The sequence below is a fragment of the Callospermophilus lateralis genome, chromosome 2 (genome assembly GCF_048772815.1).
Source record: "Callospermophilus lateralis isolate mCalLat2 chromosome 2, mCalLat2.hap1, whole genome shotgun sequence".
Taxonomy (NCBI): domain Eukaryota; kingdom Metazoa; phylum Chordata; class Mammalia; order Rodentia; family Sciuridae; genus Callospermophilus; species Callospermophilus lateralis.
Genome location: NC_135306.1, coordinates 20,942,484 through 20,966,584, shown reverse-complemented (window position 1 = coordinate 20,966,584; position 24,101 = coordinate 20,942,484). Strand labels below are relative to the sequence as shown.

General features: G+C 35.4%; 1 protein-coding gene across 2 annotated transcripts in view; it reads left to right on the top strand.

Moving 5' to 3' along the window:
* Kiaa1958 (KIAA1958 ortholog) overlaps window positions 1-22,026 on the top strand; it is a 137,607-nt gene extending 115,581 nt beyond the window's left edge. For both annotated transcript variants that reach the window (XM_076845671.2, XM_076845670.2), the window contains 2 exons: window positions 13,832-14,004; window positions 21,220-22,026. In XM_076845671.2, coding sequence (XP_076701786.1) covers window positions 13,832-14,004; window positions 21,220-22,026 — 980 coding nt within the window. The remainder of the gene's footprint in view (window positions 1-13,831; window positions 14,005-21,219) is intronic.
* The last annotated feature ends 2,075 nt before the right edge of the window (window positions 22,027-24,101 follow it).

The window sequence follows — 24,101 nt, the reverse complement described above, 5'->3', positions numbered from 1 at the left end:
GGGGCAAGGAGATGGGAACAACAAAGAGGACACAGCCTCAAATGCCCACCCCAACTGAATTCTCCTGTTCTCTATGCTCCGGCCTTCTTTGAGGCTCACTAAACTGAATTAGCTGTGCCTACCTTTATTAGGTATCCTGCAGGTGTGCTGACTAGAAAATAAGTTTGGAAACAGCTCTAGAGAGAAGAGATGAATGCCCAGATGTTCACACATTCTTAGGATTAGAGCCAAGACTGGCACCCAGGCTTCCTGACTTCTTATCTACTGAGTATTTAGGGAAGAAGAAGAATCCTACATGGAAGTTAACCTTGAATTGGAAAAGAGTATCTTGTTTTCCAAGTTTTAGTTTTTTAAACCCTCAAATTTTTATTAGAAGTAGTGTTTTATCTTTGTTTTAGCAGTTTCTCATTGTAAAATTTGTTGGATGATCTCTAACATAAGAGTTTCTTTTATTCTAACGTATATCTCAGCCTACCTCATTATATTTAACTTTCAGTTATGAAGGGGAAACAAATGATCCATGGTCTTAAAGTATTTGAATTCTAATGACAGATTATGAACTAAAAAGTAAATTTCTGTTTAATTTGGTATTCATTTAGATATTCAGTTACATAGTATCTATATAATTGGTTTGGGATGCAATCTACAATGTCCTCTTAGTTGATAGGAAGTTTCTAAAAACCATACTTGAAGGTTTGGGATATATCCTCAGGAGGATGACAATTCTATTAGCATTATTAGGATATTTATTTAGAGATAGAAGGAAACAATGGTAGCCAATGAAAGAAGCCCATAGCAGGAAGCAGTATAAATATTTCTCTTATTGTCTTGCTTTCTCTTCTGAAAAACAATTCAAGCATAAATATAATAATGTTTATAAATTTTTAATTTTTAAATTATATTCACCAGATCATAGTGGGAAAAAAGGTCAAATTCTAGGATTTCTTTTAAAGGTATAATATATTGTCTTTTTGCAAAATATTACATTTTGCCAGACATCTAATGTTTGTCATGGTGTTAGACTGGTCTTGGCATTTTTACCATTATGCATTCATTTCAATGAGAGCTTTGAAAATGCTTTGGCATAATCTATTTGTGATAAGAAAAATTAAGACAACATCAGCAATACAGAATCCTAACAGTAATTGTGCTTACAATATTTTAGTGATTTTTATGCCTTTTTATTTTCTGTAATTCTTACATTTTATAAATCAAATACTTAGTATAATTTCACTAGAAGTTAATTTATAATTGATTATACTGGATGAAGTAGCAGGTCCATGTTTAGTATTGATCCAGTCAGATTACCTGAACTTTTATATCTACAATCCATTAGATTACAGCTTTTTAAATAGCATTTATAACTAAATAATTTTTGTTTTATAAAGTACTTGTTACAAAAAAAAAATTCTTGCCAAAAACCATTACAACTTCTATGCATTGTGAAATATTCAGTGATGTCACTGTTGAAGTTCTGCATGTTGTTATAGGTGCTCTTTCAGATGTGTGTTTATAGTGTTTATGTGGAATTGTTCTCCATTGCTGCTATCATATATTGTAGTTAACCTGAATAACTGTTAAAAGGCTGTGCCGGTCAACGTTTGTATGTGTGACTTGAGAAAGTTTGTATTTTGTTGTTCAATATTTCAAGCCAGCAGTTAGTAACCTCTATGGAAGGAAATATTGTAGTTGTCAAGTGGTGCCAAACTTGAAAATCTTGTTTCCTGAGTGTCATTCCAGGATGGGTCAGCTTTTCTTCTATGTTTTCCCAGTTCTTTGAAAGTGAAACATTTGCTAAAAGAAAAAGAAAGCAAAAATTATGAACTTTTCCACTACTCTCTTGCCTAGAGTTTTAAATACTTTTTTCTTCTTCAGATACTTGAGCCCCTTACAGAAAAATACAGTAGAATGACACAGAGCAGCATAATTTGCCTTGATCTAGACATTTTTAGGCCACACAGTAAAACAACACAAGACTGTGAGGTGCATACATTATCTTAGTTATCATGATTTATTGTTTGAATTACATTTAATAAGGATATTTAGTAATTTTCTTTATAAGGGACCATTGAAACCTCACAGTTCCCAAATGCTGACTTTTACATTCGGTACCTGCATAGGAATGTTTAATGTTTGGTTGCCTTGTGACCTCAGGATCTTTTCATGCCCCCCTGTCTAGTTGGTGGTTCTTAATGTTTCTGTGTTGCCTCAATAGTTCCAAACAAACTAGAAGTTGAAAGAGAAGTGTTTCAACAGATTATCTCTACTGTATTTTGTTAATTAAACATGGGGAAACTATCATTATACTTTTATTTATACTATTAAAATGGAGGAGAAACCATCATAAAATATTAAAATAAAACTGCTTCCTAAAACTCTTTTTGCACCAATATGCCAAAACTCTTCCCTTAGCAGGGTTTCCTTCTGTCATTTCAATGGGTTTGTAATTGCAAGAGTTCTTTAATCAAAGGATAATCTCCTGAATTATATAGAGGCTTTTCGTGTGGCTGTCAGATACATAGCAACAGCCAGTGCTGTATTTGGAAGCATTGCTGCTGAAATTACTGATTTAATTCTCAGAATATTAAAACTAATTCATCAAATTCCCCACCACTTCTTTTTTTAGAGGAAAACAAAGGCAAATTTTAACTTACAGCCTTTCCTCTAGAATATGCTTTAAACATTTGCCTCAATAAGATGATAAAGCAATAAAAAGAATTCAATCATGTGTAGTCTGAAGAAGCACTGCCTTTGCCCGTTGGTATCCATCATACAAAAGTGTTTCTTGATTCCTACATCCAGGATTTTCAAGCAAAACCTTTGTATCAAGAATTCCTTTTGCATTTTGAACACCAAAGTTTCCGGCATTATTATATCCTGATGATCATCTACTGGATAGCAGTGAGCACATGTGTTTGATCCTGCTCTTGGACTTATTTCCCACCTTTGGGTCTTTATATTTTGAATTATCTGTCCTGAGGCCCTTATGCCTAGAGCAGTTTTTAACCAAATAATATATATAAGTTTATTATGTTTCTAATTTATAGACTTTGTGTCTTCCCCTGACTTTAAACATTTTCAGCGGTAAGTTTAGACATAAATTTGCCAGATTAACCCAAGTAATAGTTTGTACTTTATGTTATAATATGAAAATGAACTATAATTCCATAGGCCTGAAATCGGGTGAGAGAATGACTGGATGACATTGGATTCAACAGAATTACTATGTGAGGGTCATCTTTCTGTTAAAATGAAAAACTAAAATGAGTTGGTAGAATCAACACTGTATTCAACTTTGATGAGTTCTTTTTTCTTATAAATCATAAGAATGTATTTAGGATACATTTACTTTCTCCAAGTTAGTAGGTTGTTATTTTTCTATGTATTCTCTGACCACTTAAGCTTTTAACTGACTTATGTGAAGAAAAGCAAGTGTGTCGTTTTCACTTAAGTCATATTTTTAAACTTTAAAAAGCTGCTACAATTATAATTTGTGAAAAGAAGAAGAGAAAGGTGAATTGAAATAGAAGGAAATTTCTTTGAATATGTTAAGGTGTGTGACCATGATGCTCTTGGTCAGTTAACCCTCTGCAGATGATATGTGTTAATAATATAGACACTTCCTCACTAAGAGTGTGTACTATTGGTTTCATTTTTATTTTGTGGCTCGCTGATCGTTTACACTAAGCTGTTTTTGTCTATCAGTTCTCTGGTTTTGCTTCATATTTGTCTGTGTACTTGTGCTGTAAATAAAATTCTAGTTTTGTGTCCCTAAAGTCTGTTCCATTGTATGTATAATGTTTGCTTCTAATGTAGTGTAATTTTCTACTGTTTTCAGTATTTGTTGGTACAGCCTAAAATTTGTGGAAATAGGGAAAGCAATCCAATAAAAATCAGCTAAGATTTGTCAATAATGTCTCTATGATGAGCGCATGCTTTAGTCAGTTATTTCGTTTGTATTTGCATATGATGACCAGTCTTCGTTCATTTAATAAATTGTTTTCTGAAAAGCTGGCTGATTTTTGTAGCTATAGTAAACAATTTTTAAAAACAAGTTAGGGCTGTGGTTGTGGCTTAGGTTGTTGCCTCCTACCTGTGAGGCACTGGGTTCAATCCTCAGCACCACATAAAAATAAACAAACAAAATAAAGATATTGTGTCCATGTGTAACTAGAAAAAAATATTTAAAAAACACAAGTTAAACCATATTTTGAGGGGAAAGAATTGTTGACCTGGTCTGTGTGGGGGGGAAACCCAGGATGTAGCTGGTGCATACTGAGCCACGTATTCCACGTACTGTGGTGTTATGTCACTGGGGAGGGGCAGTTCTGCTAGGAGAAGTATTTCTGTAGGTGACTGCTCAAGCCCCACCCCATGGGTAATAAAATTCTTTAGTAAAGAGTATATTCCTGATTTAATTACAGACTTTCAGAGCTCAAAACCTGAAAATCCTGCTTATGGAACAGAAAGCTCCACTACAAGCAGAGGACTCCCTGTCCTCTGTGGAGTTCTGTCATTCTTCACCTCTAGTAATCCCTTGTCCGGTACTTTTAAAATAGGTTCACAATTATACAAACTAAATGGATATTGGATTCTATACTACCAATTTCAGGAAAATCTTTTTAGACACAATTCTCCATGTTCATTACTTCACCACATTTGACAGTGTTTAAGCAGAATAGGAACTGGTGCTTAGAATAATTATAATCAAATTGGCTAGTTTCAGATATCTTTGTTGTGTCACTAAAATTATTTAATAATAAAAAACATGATAAACACCTGAAATGATAATGTCCTCTCTCATAGACAGCAGTTTTGCAGAAATGTAAATATATCTCATGTCCTAGTAATCCATCCACCTTATACTTCCTTCAAGTGTTCTCACTAATGTTACCTTTCTGAAGCAACCACTCTTCTGACTCTAGCATTGAGTCATTTTATGTTTTTGAATTCTATAAGCAACCTTTCAGTATACTCTTTGAATATCCCAAATTGAAAGGCTATTTTTATATAATAATTTAGATTGCATTAAAAATCACAAAACCTTATATTTTTTCATAGTATTTTAACAAGAAGCCCATCTTTAAATATGTTTGTAAGTTATATGTTAAAATGTGACAAATTGTATGTGATAGGGAAAGGATATTAGAATTGAAGTAATATAACCTGCAAATCAGAAATGTTTTCTTTTTTTAAAAAAGCTGTAATTTAAATTTATTCGAAATCTCTCTCTTCCCCCCTCCTCCTCTCCCTTCTCCTCCGCCCCCTCCTCTCCCCCCCCCCCCCCCCCCCCCCGCTTCCTCTTTTTTAACAGTACAGGGATTGATCCCAGGAATGATCTACCACTGAGCTCCATCCCTAACATTTTTAAATAATTTTTATTTTCTTGAGATGGCATCTTGCTATATTGCCCAGTCTGGCCTCAAATTTGCAATTCTCCTGCCTCAGCCTCCCAAGTAACTGGAATTAGATATGTGCACTTCTGTGCCCAGTTCATTATCGTCTTTTTAAGAAAATTTCATGTGACTAAAATGATTAATGTGTAAAATACTTAATGTTGGTGATATGTTATTTTAAAAGACAGTTTTTAAAGCTAGGTGCAATGATGCATGTCCAAAATTCCAGTGACTAAGAAGTCTGCAGCAGGAAGGAGGATCTCAAGTTCAAGGCCAGCCTGGGAAACTATGGCAACCCTGTTACAAAATAAAAGGGCTGGGGGTATAGTTCAGTGGTAGAGGGTACTGGGTTCAATCCCCAGTACTGGGGTGGGAGGAATAATTTTAAAAGCAAACATTGAATTTGGTAGCAGTCATTTTCACAGAATGAACTATTGTTTAAAAAAAGTAAGTAAAATCAGCATTTACTTTATTAATGCTTTTACAGTGTTTTAAAAATACTAAAAACAAATTTTCAGTGTGAGTAATTTGGCAAATACTAATAAATATACAATAGGTAATAAAAAAGACAGAACTTATTACCCATCAATAAGACTTATAACGTTTTGGTGTTTTATTTTAGAACTTTCCCATCTACAAATATACTTCAAAAATTTTTGATTAAGTTGTATTTATTATTTTGTATGTTTGTAAAAAATTAATATTTGAAAATGGATTATTGTTGCTACATAATTTTTTATTGTACAAATGTGCAATAAAATGCTTTTGTTGCATTGGATTTCTTTCCAGTTTTTCACTTTTATAAAAAAAATTAAAAAATTATTTTAAGCATACATTTTTGTACATATCTCTGATTAAATTCTTAGGATAAATTTCTAAAAGAATTCTTGGGCCAAATAAAAAGAACATTTTGTTTTTCCTTCATATTTCCAAAGTTCTAGTGATTTTTATAATGTGCAAAAATAATATCCCCATAATCACTAAAACTGAAAGTCCCTTGGAACTAATTACTAATGTAAGTGTACCCTTCCACATTTTTGTTTCTCTGCAAGTATAAGTAGATCAATTGAATTTTATTTTTCTGATAAAAATGGAATCATGCTGTGCATATTATCTTAAAATGAACTTTTCTTTTTAATCATGTATTGTAGACATATTTTCATGTTCACATGTAGAGGATAGCACAGTTTTCAGTTATGATATTTATTGCCACCAAAAAGTTGTAAACATCATATAACATTGGCTAAGAATACAGTTCTCATATCCTGGACAATATTTAGATAGAGACCTTTGTGTATTTTGCCAATCTGATAAGTGAATTATATCTTGTTTTAATTATAAAGTCTTGACTATTATTAATGTGTTTCATTATTTGTATTTATTCTGTGAAAAATTGCCTGTCAAATGTTGGGCCTATGTTTTACTGAGTTATCTTTTTCTCATTTTTTAGAAGCTTTTCATATGTCTTTTATCACTGATGTTTTATAAGTATTTTCTCCATCTCTATTTATTGACTTTTAAATTTTGTTCAGTGAGGGATTTTAAAATTTTATGTCATCTGATCCATTCCTTTATTTTTTATACTTTCTGGATTGTGTCATGCAGAGAAATGCTTACTTTCATCACTCCCCAAATCATGAAAATCATCTGCCTTATGGAAATAGCTTTTTTTTTAAGTGCCATTTAGAAATATGTTTTTTGTGTGTGATATGAAATGGGAATCTAAATTTGCTTTTGTTTTTGATTTTCCAACTCAATAGCCAATTATCTTGAGCCATATGTTGAAGAATCCATTTTTCCCCAACAATTTGAATTAGAATCTTTATTATATAACCAATTTGCATATTTACACACCTTTCCTGGACTCTGTTATAGCATTGATTTGTCTATTTTTTCACCAGCAACTTTTAATTTAAATTTGCATTCTTCTAGTACATGTTTATATCTTTCAGGGTAGTATGTCCCAATTATTTTTAAAATTGCCCTTTTCTTTAATGCATTTACTTTCCTAAATTTAGAATCAGCCTGACAACAACAAAAAGGGAGGATTTTTAAATTAGAATTATATTGAATTAAAGATTAGTTAATTCATTGCAATATTGAGCCTTCCCATCCAGATACATGGTCTAAGTTCATTTACCAGAAATGCATCTTTGATTTTTAAGGATTTTTTACGTTTTCTTGTTGAATTAGAAAAGTATACAAATCATTAGTGTATTTTTTTTTTTTTTTTGAGAAGTTCTGAAGATTGAATTCAGGGCTCATGTGTGTTTGGCCAGCACTCTAATATTGAAATATATACCTAGCCCTTCTTCAATTTTATTTTTTTTATTTTTATTTTTTTAAAGAGAGAGAGAGGAAAAAGAGAGAGAGGTAGAGAGGTAGAGAGAGAGAATTTTAATATTTATATTTTAGTTATCGGCAGATACAACATCTTTGTTTGTATGTGGTGCTGAGGATCGAACCCGGGCCGCACGCATGTCAGGCGAGCGCGCTACCGCTTGAGCCACATCCTCAGCCCCCTTCAATTTTATTTTGAGTCAGGGTCTCAATATGTTGTCCAGACTGGCTCAAACCCATGACCTTCTGCCTCTCTCCTAGGTGGCTGAGATTAAGGCATGTACCACTGTGTTTGACATCCTGATTAAATTTTTATGAAGTGAAAACATTGCTGCAACACCACCCTGAGGAAGACACAGAACAGTACCTAAATGCCTAAATGTTCTCAACTGTTGTTACCTCTCTGAGGCAACCACTGTTCTGACTCCACTATTGAGTCATTTTTATGTTTTTTAATTCTATATGGATCCTTTCAATATACTCTTTGGTGTCTGGCTTCTTTTCTTTAATATTATATTGTGGGACTCTTCTATGTTTTTGTATGTAGTTCATTCTGGTAGCCCCCTTCCATCATCATCACTACTGTATAAAAACTACTGTTTTACAATTTCATGTGCATTTTATTATTCATAGACATAGAATAATTTCCACTCTGAGGCTATTTATTATTATAGTTTTATGAACGAACACTCATGTATACATGCTTTATGGTACACATATGTACACACTTGAGTACATCTGTTGAGCATATAATTGGGTGTAGGGGCTACTGGATCACAGAATAGGCATATGTTTGATAGTGCCAATTAATTTCCAAAGTGGTTGCAGATGGTTGTAGAAATTGTAAGAGTGCTGCTCACCAACACTTGATAAGCAAGCAGTATCATCTTTCTTAGTTATAACTTACATTAATCAATTTTTTACATTTTGGTGAGTATATTTTAATGTCTCTTTCCTACAATATTAGTAATTTTACATGGAGTCCATTTTTAATGGGACTGTTTTCTGATTTTTCCAATAAATTCACTGCAAATGTCTTTTCCCACCATGTGGCTTGCATTTTCACCTCTTGATGAGGTGTTTTGATCTTTGAATGTCTGCTTTTAGTTTTTCATGCAATCCAATTTATTAATCTTCTTCTTTTGGGATAGTGATTTTGATGTCCTGTTCAAAAACATATGGGTACTCTGAGATCAAAAGGGTAGTCTCTTATGATTCTTTTGGAAGTTTTTTTGTTTTACCATTCACATTTAGTTCATGATCCATTTGAGATTGTTGTTGTTTATGGTATGAAGCAGAGATTCATTTTTCTTGTATTGTTTTGAAGATTTTTGTGTCTGTGTGTATGAACTGAGTTGGCCTATATGTTCTTTTATTTTGTTGTTCTTATATTTTATAGAAAATTATACTGTCTTATAAAAGAAGTTGACTAGTATTTCCTCTCTTCACAAGCAGAGAGTTGGAGATTTGGCATTATTTTTTCCTTAAATGTTGGAAGAATTTACTGGTGAAATTCATCTGAACCTGAAGTTTGCTTTGTGGGTATTTTATTATGGATTTGATTTATTTAATAAATGGAGGTCTATTCAAAGTTTATGTTTCTTGTTGTATTTTGTACGTTTAGGCTCTTCTAGGTAATTGTCCCTTTTATCCAGATTTTCAAATTTATTAGTTCATCATACATTTTTGCTATCTATAGGATCTGTAATGGTAACCCCCTTTTCATTTCTGGTATAATAATTTATTCCCTTCACTCCTTTTATTTTGCTAGTTGTTAATTTTTTTCTTTGTTTGGAGCTGGGGGTATAGCCCAGTCGCATGCATGAGAATGTGGGTTCAATCCCTAGTACTGGGGGGCAGGGTTTGTATTAGTCTTTTTAGATTCTTCTCTTGGAATTACTTTTTTCTTTCTTTTTGAGACGGACTCACTCTGTTGCCCAGGCTGATCTTCTGTGCCACAGTTGTCCTCCCTCAGCGTCTTGTGCCCCACGGCCACCAATAGCATTACTTTTTTATTGCAAATTTCTCTCCTATCTCATTGATTTTGGTTCTTAATTGAATTGCCTCTTTCCACTTTTTTGAATATATTTGTTGTTCTTTTAGTACTTTCTTTATGTGATTCATATTCCACATTCTTAAATCCATGCATTTAATGCCACAGTTTTAACATGCTGTATTGTCATTACTGATAGTGTGAAATATTTTCTAATCCTGTGGATTTTGTTTTTTGACCAGAAAAAGAGATATTATTATTATATGTACTGTGTTTATATATTCATAGACAATATTATGTAAGTGTATTTTAGATTTCTAGTGTCTTTCTTGTTTTCCTGTTTCTCCTTTTACAGCAATGGTTGTGTTTGTTTGGTTGGATTTTTTGTTTTGTTTTGTTTTGTTTTGCTTGTTTTTATATATGTTTTTAGTTGTTGTTGGACCTTTACTTTATTCATTTATTTTTATGTGGTGCTGAGAATCAAACCCAGTGCTAGGCAAGTACTCTGCCACTGAGCCACAGCACCAGCCTGGCTGTTGTCTTTTTAAGGATGGATTATAACTTACAAATATGATGACATATTTGTGATGTTTTGAAATTCTCTGTGATTTTCTGAATTAACTCTTTTTAGCAGGTTAAGTAGGGAACGTGAGATTAATTGTTCTGCTTATATAGATTGACGACTTCCATACTGTTGATTTCCTTCAATTGCCAGATAATGTATGTGCACTCACATTTTAAAATTCAAGTCTGAATTTATTGTCATTAGTAGCTGATAGGAATTTCCTTAAACATTGCTAAGGTGGCCACTTGGGCAAAGCTCATTTCTGTAGGTAGTAATTGAGCACAGTGCTCTGCAAGTGGACCTCACCCAGCTGTAACATGGCTGAAGAAGTGCCCACGAGTAGACTTCCCTTAAGGTGTACGTACTGGAAACCAGCTGGGAAACTGGGAACTCTGTCAATTTTAGATGCAGGGAAGGTGTCATCTGAAAGATGGTGTGCATTCAGGGGTTTCTTTGCTTTTCTTAGTCAATTTTCTTTTTCCCCTATGTCCACTGGGACTTCCCAGAATTACCTAAGGCAATTCCCCCTTTCTTCTCTGACCCTGAGGGTAGCTTTCCATGGCAGACTCCCATCACTTTACATGAACTTGCTTGCCTACACCTGTACTCTGGTAAGTGATGTATAGAGAGCAGGATAATTGTTCCTATTTGGCAGTCTTTAGACTACCATGGCCCACTGTTCACTCCCGCTTACATGCCCAGTTCTTCCTAACTTGGCCCTGAGAGTTTGTCCTGTCCTCTAGTGGGAAAAGAACACTTAAAATCTCTATTTAGTGGAGATTCCTTTGCTGTAGTGGCCAGAACATAGAGGCAGACCCAGGTCCCCCTTTTTTCCTAAATTCATTTTGCCTTTTTCTCCAATCCATATAGTCTCCTAAAAATTTCCTCAGCCACATTACACTACCATTTCTGTCTCTGATATTTGAAAAGCAGTTTGTTTAAATAATTTAACTTTTAAATACTATCATGAAGGACTGTATTCAGTGACTATATTCAGTCATTTTCATATAATTTCTTTCTCTTTAAGCATCACAAGTATTCCTTATCTGTTTCATGATGGAATAGAATTTTGGTTTCCATTTTCAGTGTATAGTCTCTGTCTTGTGGTAAAAATGAAAAAATTTAATTGTTTAAGGTTATGATTAATCATCCTATCTGCTTGAAAACTGTCAAAATAAATTACTTAGAACCAGACCCAGTGACAGACACTTAAAATCCCAGCTATTCCCCAGGCTAAAGCATGAGGATCACAAGTTTAAAAGGCCATCCTGGGCATAAGATACCATCTGAAAAAAAAAAATAATAATAATAAAAAGAGCTGGCAAACATAGCCCAGAGGTAGGGCACTTGGCTAGCATGCCAAAAGCCCTGGGTTCAGCCCCAAGTTGTAAATAAATAAATAAATAAATCGCTTGTCCTTGGTGAGAACTAGTCCAAGTAGATGTAAGGGATTAAGATATTTTTTATAAGCAAATTTTTCATACTAGAGAATTGTATTATTTTCAAGAATTTTATGCTGAAGTTGTGGCTCAGTGGTAGAGCACTTGCCTGGCATGTGTGAGGCCTTGGGTTCGATCCTCAGCACTGCATATAAATAAGTTAATTAAAAGATCAATTAAAAAAAAGAATTTTATCCCAGTAGGACCTGATTTCCTTTGCTGTAGTGGCCAGAACATAGAGGCAGACCCAAGTCCATATCCTGACCCCACTACTCACTCACTCTTGGACTCTAGCAGCCCAGTGGTTGGCACAGAGAGGTACCTTGGTAAATACTGGACAAGCGAACATGTAAAATTACTTAAATGTACAGGGCTTGGTTTCCTTATCTGTAAAATAGACATAAAAACATGCTTACCTATGAATTACAGATAATTTATGTAAAACCTCTTGGCATATTGTAGGCATTCAGTTAGTGCTAGGTATGATAAAAATGAATTTGTACAGAATCCTTTTATTAATATCAAGCAAGTTCTATAAGTAAGTAGGAGTTTGCTGGGTTCAGGGGTCTGTGAGAAGAATTACCTGTGCAGTTCAGGTGCTTCAGATAGCATTTTGTTTTTTCAGATTGAACTCAGGGGGCGCTCTACCACTGAGCTGCATCCCCAGCCCCTTTTATATTTTATTTTGAGACAGGGTGTCACCATATTGCCCAGACTGACCTTGAACTTGGTGACCCTCCTGCCTCAGCCTCCCACATAGCTGGGATTATAGGCATGCACCAACAGACTTGCTCATTTATTCCCCTCTTCATAGAAGCGCTTGTAGATTGTTCCACAGTTTGGGGCTGGATCAGGACTTCAAGGGTCCTGAAGTCTTACAGAGCATACAAACTAGTGCGACAATTGTCCACCGTCCTGACACAACTGAAGCACACTCCTAAGGAATAAAGCAAATGTGAGGTACGTCTTGAGGAGGAGGATGCAGGAGCTGGCTTAGTGTGTGGAAAAGTCATGTAGACATGCTGGTGTCCTGGGTCAGCAGGAGCCTGGTGGTGCAGTAGAGAGGAGCTCTCTGCAGTCTGTGAAAGGTGAGGTAGGTTAGGGGAAGCGAAATCCCTTTGCAGACCACCTTGGAAATTGCATGAACTTCATTTTGCTCTTTCTCAAAGACCTAGCCAATTAGTTTGTTGAATGAATATGCTAACATTCCAGAGTGGGTCAGACCGTTAGATAAGGTACAGGTTAGCAATATTTATACTTTGAGGTGTCTCCCTTGGCCTTTTCTTCTATCCAAAAATGAGAATTTGCACAAGTTAATCCAGATTTTATCAGATAACAGAGTATAAAAAAAAAAGACCAGCTAATAGTTATAGACTTAGTTTTGTTTTTGGCAATTTCAAATATGTTCTCTCTCCTCTGAGCAAAGGCAAGCCCCTTTGTGGTATTCCTCCTCCTTTCCCCTAAGGCTTCTCTCCTTAGTAAGAAGACCTTCCGTTCTGATTAGAAGCTTGTTGAAGGGTTGTGGAATTAATGCTTAAATCTCTCTCTCTTTATTTCTAAAAAGATTAAAGAAATATGTTAACCTCACCTAATTCAAGGTTGCCCACGATAGCACACAAGTTATGAGACTGTGTATCACAAAGAAGTGCTCTCCCTGTGCTGAGGATGTGTGATCTTGGTTCTGCCTTTCCACCTGCCTGTCCTCCTTCCTTGCTTGCTTGCTTCTTTCCTTCTCTCTTTCCTTCCTTCCTTCCACCTTCTTTTTCTTGCTGTTGTGAATAGACAAGCTGTTTTGTTTCTGGTAGAAAATGAGCGAGTGCACTCTTTGTTTTAGAGCCTTCATTGTTTCCTCCAGTTGCTAGAATGTCTGCAGCAGTGGTCAGTTAGCACTTAGTGGTTGGGATTAAATGCAAGGCAACGGCTTTGATTCCATTGTCCCCTGCTTTATTTATTCTAACATGTGTACACTGATTGAAATTTCACTTTTTAAAATGTCATAATTTAGGAGTTCTCTGTTATTTAATATGATCCCAAGATGTAATTATCTAAAGAAGGGGATGGCAAATTATTTTAATGCTTTTATTGTTTTTGTTTCTAGCTTATTCTACTAAGCTCAACAAATTTCCTGTATTTAATATTAATGATGACTTGAATGATCTGTGTACCAGTGCAGTAAGCCCAAACACTACCAAAGCCACGCGGTACGCCCTGAATGTGTGGCGATATTGGTGCATGACCAACGGGCTCAAAGATCATACGGATATCACCAAGGTAAGGGACTCTCGAGTTTACTGTCTTCCAGCCAACTTCACTGAGCTTCCAAGTGTCAGCCACTGTACTAAGCATTGTGGCAAACAGAGAACAGTTGCTTTCTAATGGGGAAACTTGGAAAGAACATAAACTACAAAGATATACACAATACAGAGCAGGATTTAGTACATGTTTTATGAATTTACAGAGAAGAAATGCTTGAAAATAAATACAGATAAATTAATTTCAGCTTGGTGAGAGTATATAGAGAGAATTGGTATTTAAGCCACATTTTGAGGGAGAGGTGGATTTCAATAGGATTAAACAAGGATGGGAATTTTGTAGGTTGAATGGTGTGAGGAAGAGAAAAATTGAGATGGATCACCTGCCTACAGCAAAGACTTCATATATGGGTATAGTAGACTATAAACGATTGTGATAGCCCTTAAGTGCCACGCTGAAGGCCTAAACACTGGAAAATCACTGAAGTTTCTTTCTTGATTTTATTTTTGGTAAGGACAGATTGTATTTGAAAGAACTGTTGTAGGGTCTAACCATCAGAGCTGCAAGCATCTTAAGAATGAGACCAAAAGGAAAACATTAAAGTCATTTGAGGAAAGAACATAATGAAATGGTATTTGAGAGAGAAATTAATTGGAAAATGATATGTAAAAAGTTATTTAACCTCTTTGTGAAATTCTTAAAATCTTTTCTCTGAAATATTTCAGGTTTGTGAATGGCAAGATAAAATCTTAGACATGTGGTGATGGAGCAAAAACTACCGTGTTTTGATTTAGACATACTGATTCTGAATCAGATGTCCAGATAGGTGTGTCCAGTAAACAACTGGAACTGTGAGGTTCAAAACCTGTTGGAGATGCTTAAGCTCCAAGTGTAGATTTAAAAGTCTTGCAAATAGCGTCATAATTGAAGCCCAAGGGAAGGCAAGATCTCAGAGTTTGAGTAATGTACCAGGGGAATTATCAAGAGTTGAAATAGGAAACCCAGTTTTCTTTATCTGACAGCATTGAGCACTTGGTAGTGTGAGCTACCTTTCTCTTATACCTCAGGAAGGGAACATCCTCCAGGAGAAGTGAGAGAGAAAAAGGTGAAAGAGGAACAGTAAGCACACATGAAAGAGGGTTCTTCCTGAGTGTGCATGTTGATAACATTGTTAAGGAAGGAAGAGTGGTAGATGAACTGAAGAATCCTTGATTAAGGCGAGGACCCTGAAAGGGTTCTAAAGAGAGTCCATGTCAGTAGCATACCCTGGATCCTAGCAGAGTTAAAGGCTAATAATCTCTCAAGGGATCCATACAAAACCTATAGGTATTGGGTCTTTTTACAGATTAATTGGGGTTTTTACAGGTTTAAATATGTGCATGTTTTTAAAATTCACCAGTCATTCAGGAAATAAATGACAAATGTTGATGAGTAAAAACAGCAAACAGATTGAGATACCAGAGACTTCAGTGAGTAAATTATAGTTTAACTATGTATGAAATTTTTATGCAAATAACAGAAAGCATAAAATATTCAACAACATACCAATCAAAAGGATCCAGCAAATTTGAAAATAACTTGAAATTTATACTTCTGGCCATGAGAAAAAAGCATCCAAAATTAACCTCCTGTTTTAACAACTAGAAAACTAGATACAATACATGAAATAATTCTTTTCAAACAGAATAGACAGCACAGGATGTGATCCTTACAACAGAGGAAACAATTGAGAGAAGAGTCATTATCTCTGAGACTAAATTAGAGTTTGAGGAAGCTGAGGACATGAGTACACTACCAAGAAATGTCAACTCACTGGAAAAAATTGATAAAATATAAACTGTGTAAATTTCATAATTTCTAGCATCCATTCAGATTTGACTTAAACATAGGAACATCTGATCTATTCCCAGGAGAAAAGTCAACTAAGTCTTTTACTTCTAGCCAATTGTAAGGACCAGATTTACCTTCATGCTTTTAACAATAAAAAAACTAACAAAAATATAAAAATAAAACATGATGTTTTTCAAAGAACTTTATAGCATTTTGTATAGCAAGCACAGAATGACAGTGATCTCAGAGAGACAGGAAACAAACAAGGTTATTCCTATGAGTGCCCCAGTTTTCTGACTTCAAAGATTAACAAGTCTGTGGTGCATGGAGGGAAATTCAAACAGAGCCCAACAGACTCACTGAGTTGAAAAAATGGAGCCGAGAGTCCAGGGAGACCAAGGTGGCTAGAGTTGTCATGACAGAACTCAAAAGTAGAGGGGTAAACAGAGAGACAACCCGAGATATTTAAAGATGATCTCATCAAATATTTAGCTGAATACTATCAGCATGTGCATGTGAGGAGACCACTTGATACTTGCAAAGAACTATCTGAAAGGATCAGCAACAGTACCTGGCACCCAGAATTGGAAGCAGTATGGTTCACCAGCCAGACTGAAAAAATCCCTCAGGATGCATGGAGGAGAATACTCAGTAGGTGTGAGGATACTCAGTAATATACATTTGTATATGTGATATGAGGTAGGGATCCAACTTAAATTTTCTGCATGGGATATCCCAATATCCCAGCACCGTTTATTGAAATGATTATTATTTCTCCATTGAGTTATTTTGCCTTCTCCCCTTGTTGAAATCAATTGACCGCAGATGGGAGAGCTTATGTCTGTATTCTTAATTCTATATGTGATGTCAGCAGCACAGAGTCTTGATTTTTATAGCTTTGAGTATTAAGTTTTGAACTTGGGAGGGGTGAGTTCTCCATCTTTGTTCTTTTTTAAGATTGTTTTGACTAATCTCGGTCACTTTTATTTTCCTATGAATTTTAGAATCAGCTTCTATTTATGCAACAAAGGCAGCTGGGATTTTGATAGGGATTATGTTAAATCTGTAGATAATGTATTGGATTATTGCCATTTTAATAGTATTAAATCTTTTAATCCACAAACACAAGTCATCTTTTTTTATTATTATTTTTGTTTGAAGCAGTGAAGAAAAACTTAAGATCTTTCTGCTTAGCACCACTTATTTAGGAACGATACTCTCCTGCAGTCCACATGCAGAAGCCATCACATTAAGTATAGTGGAACACCTTCTCATGAGTTGTTGGGTTAAGAGTGGGTTGAGTAGAATCCTTTCAGATTTTTTTTTCCATACTGAAAATAAGAGCTGGTCTCTTTCTAAACCTGCTGGTCTCTTTCTAAAACCTGAGGAGTGTTAATGGGCTATCTTTATAGCTATATGAAGAAAGCCAGTCTTTAAGAGAAGCAGTGATGAGAGAGAGTCCTGATAAACTGAGAGTCTACTTTAATACTGATATCCCTCTTTGGCTAGGCTTGTTCAAGTTTGATATTTCTCTTGCACCAAAGGAGTCCCAATTAATATAAAGAGAGGTTATATCATTATATCATCTTTATGATAGGGAGTTCTGAATGACAATATAAACATCTGAAAGTAACTGAACTTGAGTATATGGTCATTAGGAAAGTATTTTTAACTGATTATTGATAGTATATAAGAAAACTATTCTCTTATTTTGTATACAGTTGCCCTACTCTTTCCAATAGCTGTTGAACTGAATCTGAGTTTCCTAGACTAACAGATTATCAGAAAATAATTATATTTTGTCATTTTCCCTTCCTGTATACTGCGTGTGTGTGTGTGTTTGTGTGTGTGTGTTGTGTGTATGTATAAGAGAGAAGGCAGGGTTAGGTAGGTAGGTAGACATAGATATTTATTTTTCTTGTCTTACCTGGTTGCCTGGAACTTCCAGGAATGTGTTGTATAAGAACAATAATATTCAATATTTAGTATGCTTATCCTACCTTTATTTTTTTTCTTTTAAATTGGGGCACTTAACCAATGAGCTAAGTGTCCAGCCTTTGAACTTGCAATTTTCCTGCCTCACTTTCCTGAATTGCTGGCATTATAGTCATGCATTATTGCACCTAGCTCATCCTGCCTGTAACTTTCTGAGAAAGATTTTAATGTTTTCATTGTGGGTATGATTTTTATAGTTCTTGTCTGTAAATTACTCTTCATTATAATAAGAGGGTTTTTTTCCCTTCCAATCTCAATTTATTTTTTTAAATATGAAATGGATATCACATTTGTTCAAATAAATTTTCAATATCAAGTTCATATTACCTTTTTTCATAATGTATGAATGTTGATTCTATTAAAATATTTTAACATTAAATCATCCTTGCACTTTAATCATTCCCTTCTGTTTTGATGAGTATTTCCATGCTGTAGTCATTCATGTATATTTTTTTCTTTTCTTTTTTTTTTCTAGTTGTTGATGGACCTTTATTTTATTCATTTATTTATGTGCAGTGCTGAGAATCGAACCCAGTGCCTCATACATGCTAGGCAAGCGCTCCACCACTGAACCACAATCCCAGCCCATCCATGCTAGTCTTGACTGTGACTTGATAATACAGTCAGTCTCCTTGTTATAAGATGCCATATTACCTGGAACTTGTGCATATCAGCCATTCCTCACTTTGTATGGTACCAGTGTATGCACATTATATTTGACATGTTAATATGCAAAATGAGAGTTGCAGTATTTTACTTAGGAAATTTTACATTTATATTCATATGCTTTGTTTGTTTTTGTTTTTTGTATACTATAGATCAAATTTGAGTTAGAAACAAAATGAAGAACATATCTGTTTCACGTGCCCCAAAACTTTTTAAATTCAAAGGACTTGGGAATAAGCTCAGTTGTAGAGTAGGAAGTAAGCACATGCAAGACTCTGGGTTCAATCACCAGCACCACAAAAATAACAATAAAATGTTAAATAAAGACAAAAGAAAAGACTCCATAAAGTCATCTCTTTAGGAGTAGCATACATTTTTCAAAATCATTTCACTCCCTTCTCTTGTTTGGAGTTATTTAGATCTTTTACCTCTGATTGAATTGTATGATTTTGTAATCCATATTTTGCTAGAAAATTGTTTGGATTATGTAGATTTTTCAAATTAAGAAATATGTGATATTCTTTCATATTCTTTACTTTATTCATTCCATAGTCTCTTTCCTAATATTGCTTAAATGTATACTTCCTTTCTGCTTCTTTTCCCCTGTCTATGCTAGAAGTTGTTTTTTTTTTTTATTTTTTATTTTTTTTTAATTTTTTTATTTTTTTAAATTTTAATATTTATTTATTTCTTTTTTTAGTTTTTGGTGGACACAACATCATTGTTTGTATGTGGTGCTGAGGATCGAACCCGGGCCGCACGCATGCTAGGCAAGCGCGCTACCGCTTGAGCCACATCCCCAGCCCTAGAAGTTGTTTTTTTGTTGTTGTTGTTGTTGTTGTTCTTTTTAGATAAACATGGTAGTAGAATGAATTTGACATATTATACATTCTCAGAGTATGACTTCCCATTCTGTGGTTGTACATGATGTGGCATTTTACTGATCGTGTATTCATATATGAATATAGGAAAGTTATATCCTGTTCATTCTACTGTGTTTCCTATTTCCATTCCCCTCCCTTCCCTTTATTCTCCTTTGTCTAATCCAGTGAGCTTCTATTCTTCCCTCCCCTGCTTATTATGTATTAGTATCCGCATATCAGAGAGAGCATTCGGCCTTTGGTTTTTCTGCTAGAAGTTTGGCAACTTTATAAAAATATTTTTTTCAAAGATGGCATATTTTCTTTTTTCTTTTTTGTAACCTATCCTAATTTTATCTTTCCTACTTAATTAAGTTATTTTTATTTATATTGGCTTACTCTACTATTTTTTAACTTGGTTTACTTTTTCTAGTTCTTGGAACTAAATAATGAATTTGCTCATTGAGAATAAGGTTTTCTAAGAAAGACATTCAAAATCATGATGTTACTGGAGTATATTTAATAATATCATACATTTTGACATGTAATGTCTTTAGTTGAGTTCATTTTTTTTAAACTAAAGCCTTTTTTTTAAAGATTCTTTTTTTTAGTTGTCAATGAACCTTTATTTTATTTATTGATACATGGTGCTGAGAATTGAACCTGGTGCCCCACATGTGCTAGGCAAGCACTCTGCCACTGAGCCAAAACCTCAGCCCTAGTTGGGTTCATTTTTAATGCATAATTCACCTTTTATTTTCTCTTTGACCCAGACACAAGGGCTATTAGAAAAATAAATGTTAACTCTGTATAATTTTACTCATTAAAAATTTTCTGTTTGGACTTTTTTTTTCCCTAAAGAACTTAACCTTTATTTATTTATTTATTTATTTATTTTTGCGTGGTTCTGAGGATCAAACCCAGTGCCTCACCCACGTTAGGCAAGCGCTCTACCACTGAGCCACAAACCCAGCCCTTGTTTGGAGTTTTTTTGTCCCAAGGAATATATGTTTCAGTCTGACCTGATGATAAACAAGGTTTCTTTTTTTCTTTATATAGTTTCCTCTTGAAAATAAAACTTTCTTGCTAGCCAAGCTTTCTTCTCTCCCCACAGTACTAAAATAAGAAGCCCACTCTATCACTATAGCCATTATGATTTTCCTATCATTTAACACTATTGATATTGAGACCCTGTGGAGTATTAAGCAAGAGATATTTCAGTTCCTATTCAGATAAATCAAGGAGTGGAAAATCAAGGAGCATTAACTTGTGACCCAAAATGGCCACGTCAGTTATCTTCCCAACAGCACTGCATTTCTGCGCACACAGCATAACCAAGTGTGTGCGTAGATATCAAGGAAGTTAATGCTGGAGTGATTTGGAGCTTTAGTTCAGGAATCCCTCAGAAAAAAATGACTAAGTTTTAATAAAGGGGAAGGAAGAAAATGATTTGCAGCAAAGAGAAAAAAGTACCTTTTAGGAATAGAAAAAGTTCCTAAAGGCCGGTAATAACAATAGTTTATATGTATGTATGTACTTGCAGACATAGGTGTGTATGTGAATGTTCATTACTATTTACAAACCTTTTCATGGTCTATTACTTTAAGCATTACTGCAGTCCTTTGTGGTGGTCTCCATTATTTTGCCCTATTCTGCAGATGGAAACACTGAGGTTCAAAGAGATTAGGGAGCCAGATATGGAACCCCGATCTTCTAACTTGAAATTCACTGTTCTTTCTACCATGTCATGCTTAGGGTCAGCCCTCTAGTGGCCACAGTGTGTCCTGGGCATAGTAGAGCTCCCACTGAGGATTAGAAGGGAGGAAGGGTCCAGCTGTTTGGGTGTCCTCCGTGAGTAACCTCAGTGTTTGTCTCATTTGAGATCCCTGCAGTGAAGTTGAATGAGCTGCTGGAGAACTTTTACGTCACTGTCAAGAAGAGTGACGGCTCAGACTTCCTGGCTACCTCACTCCATGCCATTCGCCGGGGCCTGGACCGCATCCTGAAGAATGCAGGTGTGGGCTTTTCCATCACCAGCAGCACCTTCAGCTCCTCTACCAAGAAGCTCAAGGAGAAGCTGTGGGTGCTGAGTAAGGCAGGGATGTCGGGCGCCCGCTCTCGAAATATTGTCTACTTCTCCCTTTCTGATGAGGAGGAGATGTGGCAGGCAGGGTGTCTGGGGGACGACAGCCCCATCACTCTCCTGTCCACTGTGGTCAAGTACAACAGCCAGTACCTGAACATGCGGACGCTGCAGGAGCATGCAGATCTGATGTACGGTGACATAGAGCTGCTCAAAGACCCACAAAACCAGCCCTATTTTGCCCGGACAGACAGTGTCAAGCGGGAGAGTCGGAGTGGATCCACTAGAGTGTGTCATGGGAAGATCTACCATGAGCATTCCAGAGGACACAAGCAGTGCCCTTACTGCCTCCTCTACAAGTACATGTACATCCACCGGCCTCCCACCCAAATGGAGGCCAAGTCCCCCTTCTACCTTACTGCCAGGAAGGAAGCCACAGACATGGGCAATGTGTGGTATGAGGAGCAGAGGATGGGACTGCGTTCTCTTCGAGGAATTGTCCCAAACTTAGCCAAGAAAGTCAAGCTGGAAAACTGTGAGAACTTCACCTTCGTCTCATTTACTCAGGTCTCCAGGAAACTTGGCTCCCACAGCTGCTGCCAGTGAGCCTGGGTCCTGGCTACTGCCCTACTCCCCCTTGTAGGTGAGAGCTCCCCCAGGTGGCCAAGCCAGAGTCAGCAGCAACCCAGAGCTCTAAGGAGGCAGCTGCTGGCCCTGTGTAACTCCAGGCTTAGACTGGTCTCTATCAGTGTGGCCTGCTAGTCCTCTGACTTGGAGTTTGTTTTTTGAATGAAAGTAGATAAATCTGAATAATTTGGATGTGTTATCCAAATGTGTGTTACCTTTGTTAAATTGTAAAACACAGTGTATAATTACTATATATGAGAATGAGGAAATTCATATTATCTAGTGCCTTTTTAGCACAGGTTTTCTGGAAAAAAAGAGAAAAAGAAAAAAAAAAAGGATACTGATTAAACAGTTATTAAAAAAAAAAATCCCAGTAGCCCAGTAGCTTTAGATTGTTAGGAAGACTATACACTTTGTTGAATTACACTCACAGTAAGGAATTAGAAAGAGAGAGACAAACACATTAGAGAAAAATTGCACCTGACACTCCTTTATATTTTGTTGGTGGATAACTTGGTTGTGTAAAGCAGGCAGCCTTGCTAGAGAAAACTCTAGAGTGCCTGCCAGGGAGGCGGGGGCTGCTCTATGCAGTGAAAGGATCGATCTCTGCTGTCAAGGTAGACAGTTTTATGAAAAGAAGATTAATGCACCAAAAGGGTGTTTGTGAGAACAAGTTTTTCAGTGAACTAGATGGTTCATACCTTGAGGGAATTTCTAGTAGTGAAAGAAAATGACTTAGAAAAGCCACCTGTGATCAAAATGTGAAAATCTCCTGACGCAGAAGTGCCTATGTCTTAGTTCTCAGCACTACATGAGAATGTTTTTTTGTGTGAACATATTTAGTGTTTTTTAACCCCTTCTTCTTATCATACAGTTGTTCTGTCAGCAGTTGTAAACAACTAAAAGTAACATTCAGGCCCACCTAGGAAAATTCAACAAAACAAGCTGCAAAGGAAACAGATCCCCAAATGCGTTTACTAAGAGGTTTGAGATATTTTTTATCCAAGTATGACTTTTTCAGCCACAATGTCATCATTTTAGGTTGGCACCAATGCTCGCGACACTATAATTTAAGAAACCTACAAGGCAAGCAAACCCAACAGAAAAGATGTAGTGGTAAAATCAGAGCATAATGATAGGTTATTAATGCAGTTTGAAACCATTTCACTCAGGTCAAATTCAGCCTGACTACATATTATTTAAAGATCAGAAATTTCTAACAATTATTCTGAATGCAACTAGAAGTGAAAAAGGAACCCAAAGAGTGCTAATTGATAATAATATTAAGTTCTAGGTATCTTTATTTGTATTCAAGTAAAGACTGCTCTAACTTTATACCATTATGTTCCTGTATATGCTTTCTAATTCCAAATTAAAATTCCAACACAAATTCATTTTGTAGGAGTCTTAAAATCCTATTTCTTTTTAAAGAATTATCTTAGTATTTATTTTAATTGTTTTTAAAATCATTCATTGGTCATTAAAATATGTGATACTTTACCAGAGAAGAAGACTCAACCAATGCTGCCTTAAGGTCTAAAGTTGTTCCCTTTGTAATTAGTGCACATTTATAATTTGTTTACTAGTTTATCTTTCCTGAGATTGGTTTTGGTGTATCTTCATCTGTATATAAATAACAGGTAATAGTTAATAATCACTGTTAAAACTTGATATTACATACTGTTCTGTCGTGGTTTCTTATAGTGATTTTAGAGTTTTAATTAAGAAGAAATAGACACAAAACATTAGGAATAGTTTCCTTTCATTTGCTAAACACCCAAAGGATATTTTGTTGGTGGAAAGCAAATGGTCATTTTCTTGTCAGTTCTGCATTTAAACTGAAGTTTAACCCATGTGAAATTTCAGCAGAGCCTGCAGCCCAATTAAATAAAGCCTCCATTTTTATTTCAAATAGATTCAAGAAGAAATTGCCGTTAGGAATCACTGGGATCTTTTCAGATTTTAACATTTCCAAAAGTAGCAATAACTGAGCCAGCAGTTGTAATTGTCCTGTTTGTAGCTGTCTATCAGCTCAATAACCATCTCTTCCTCAG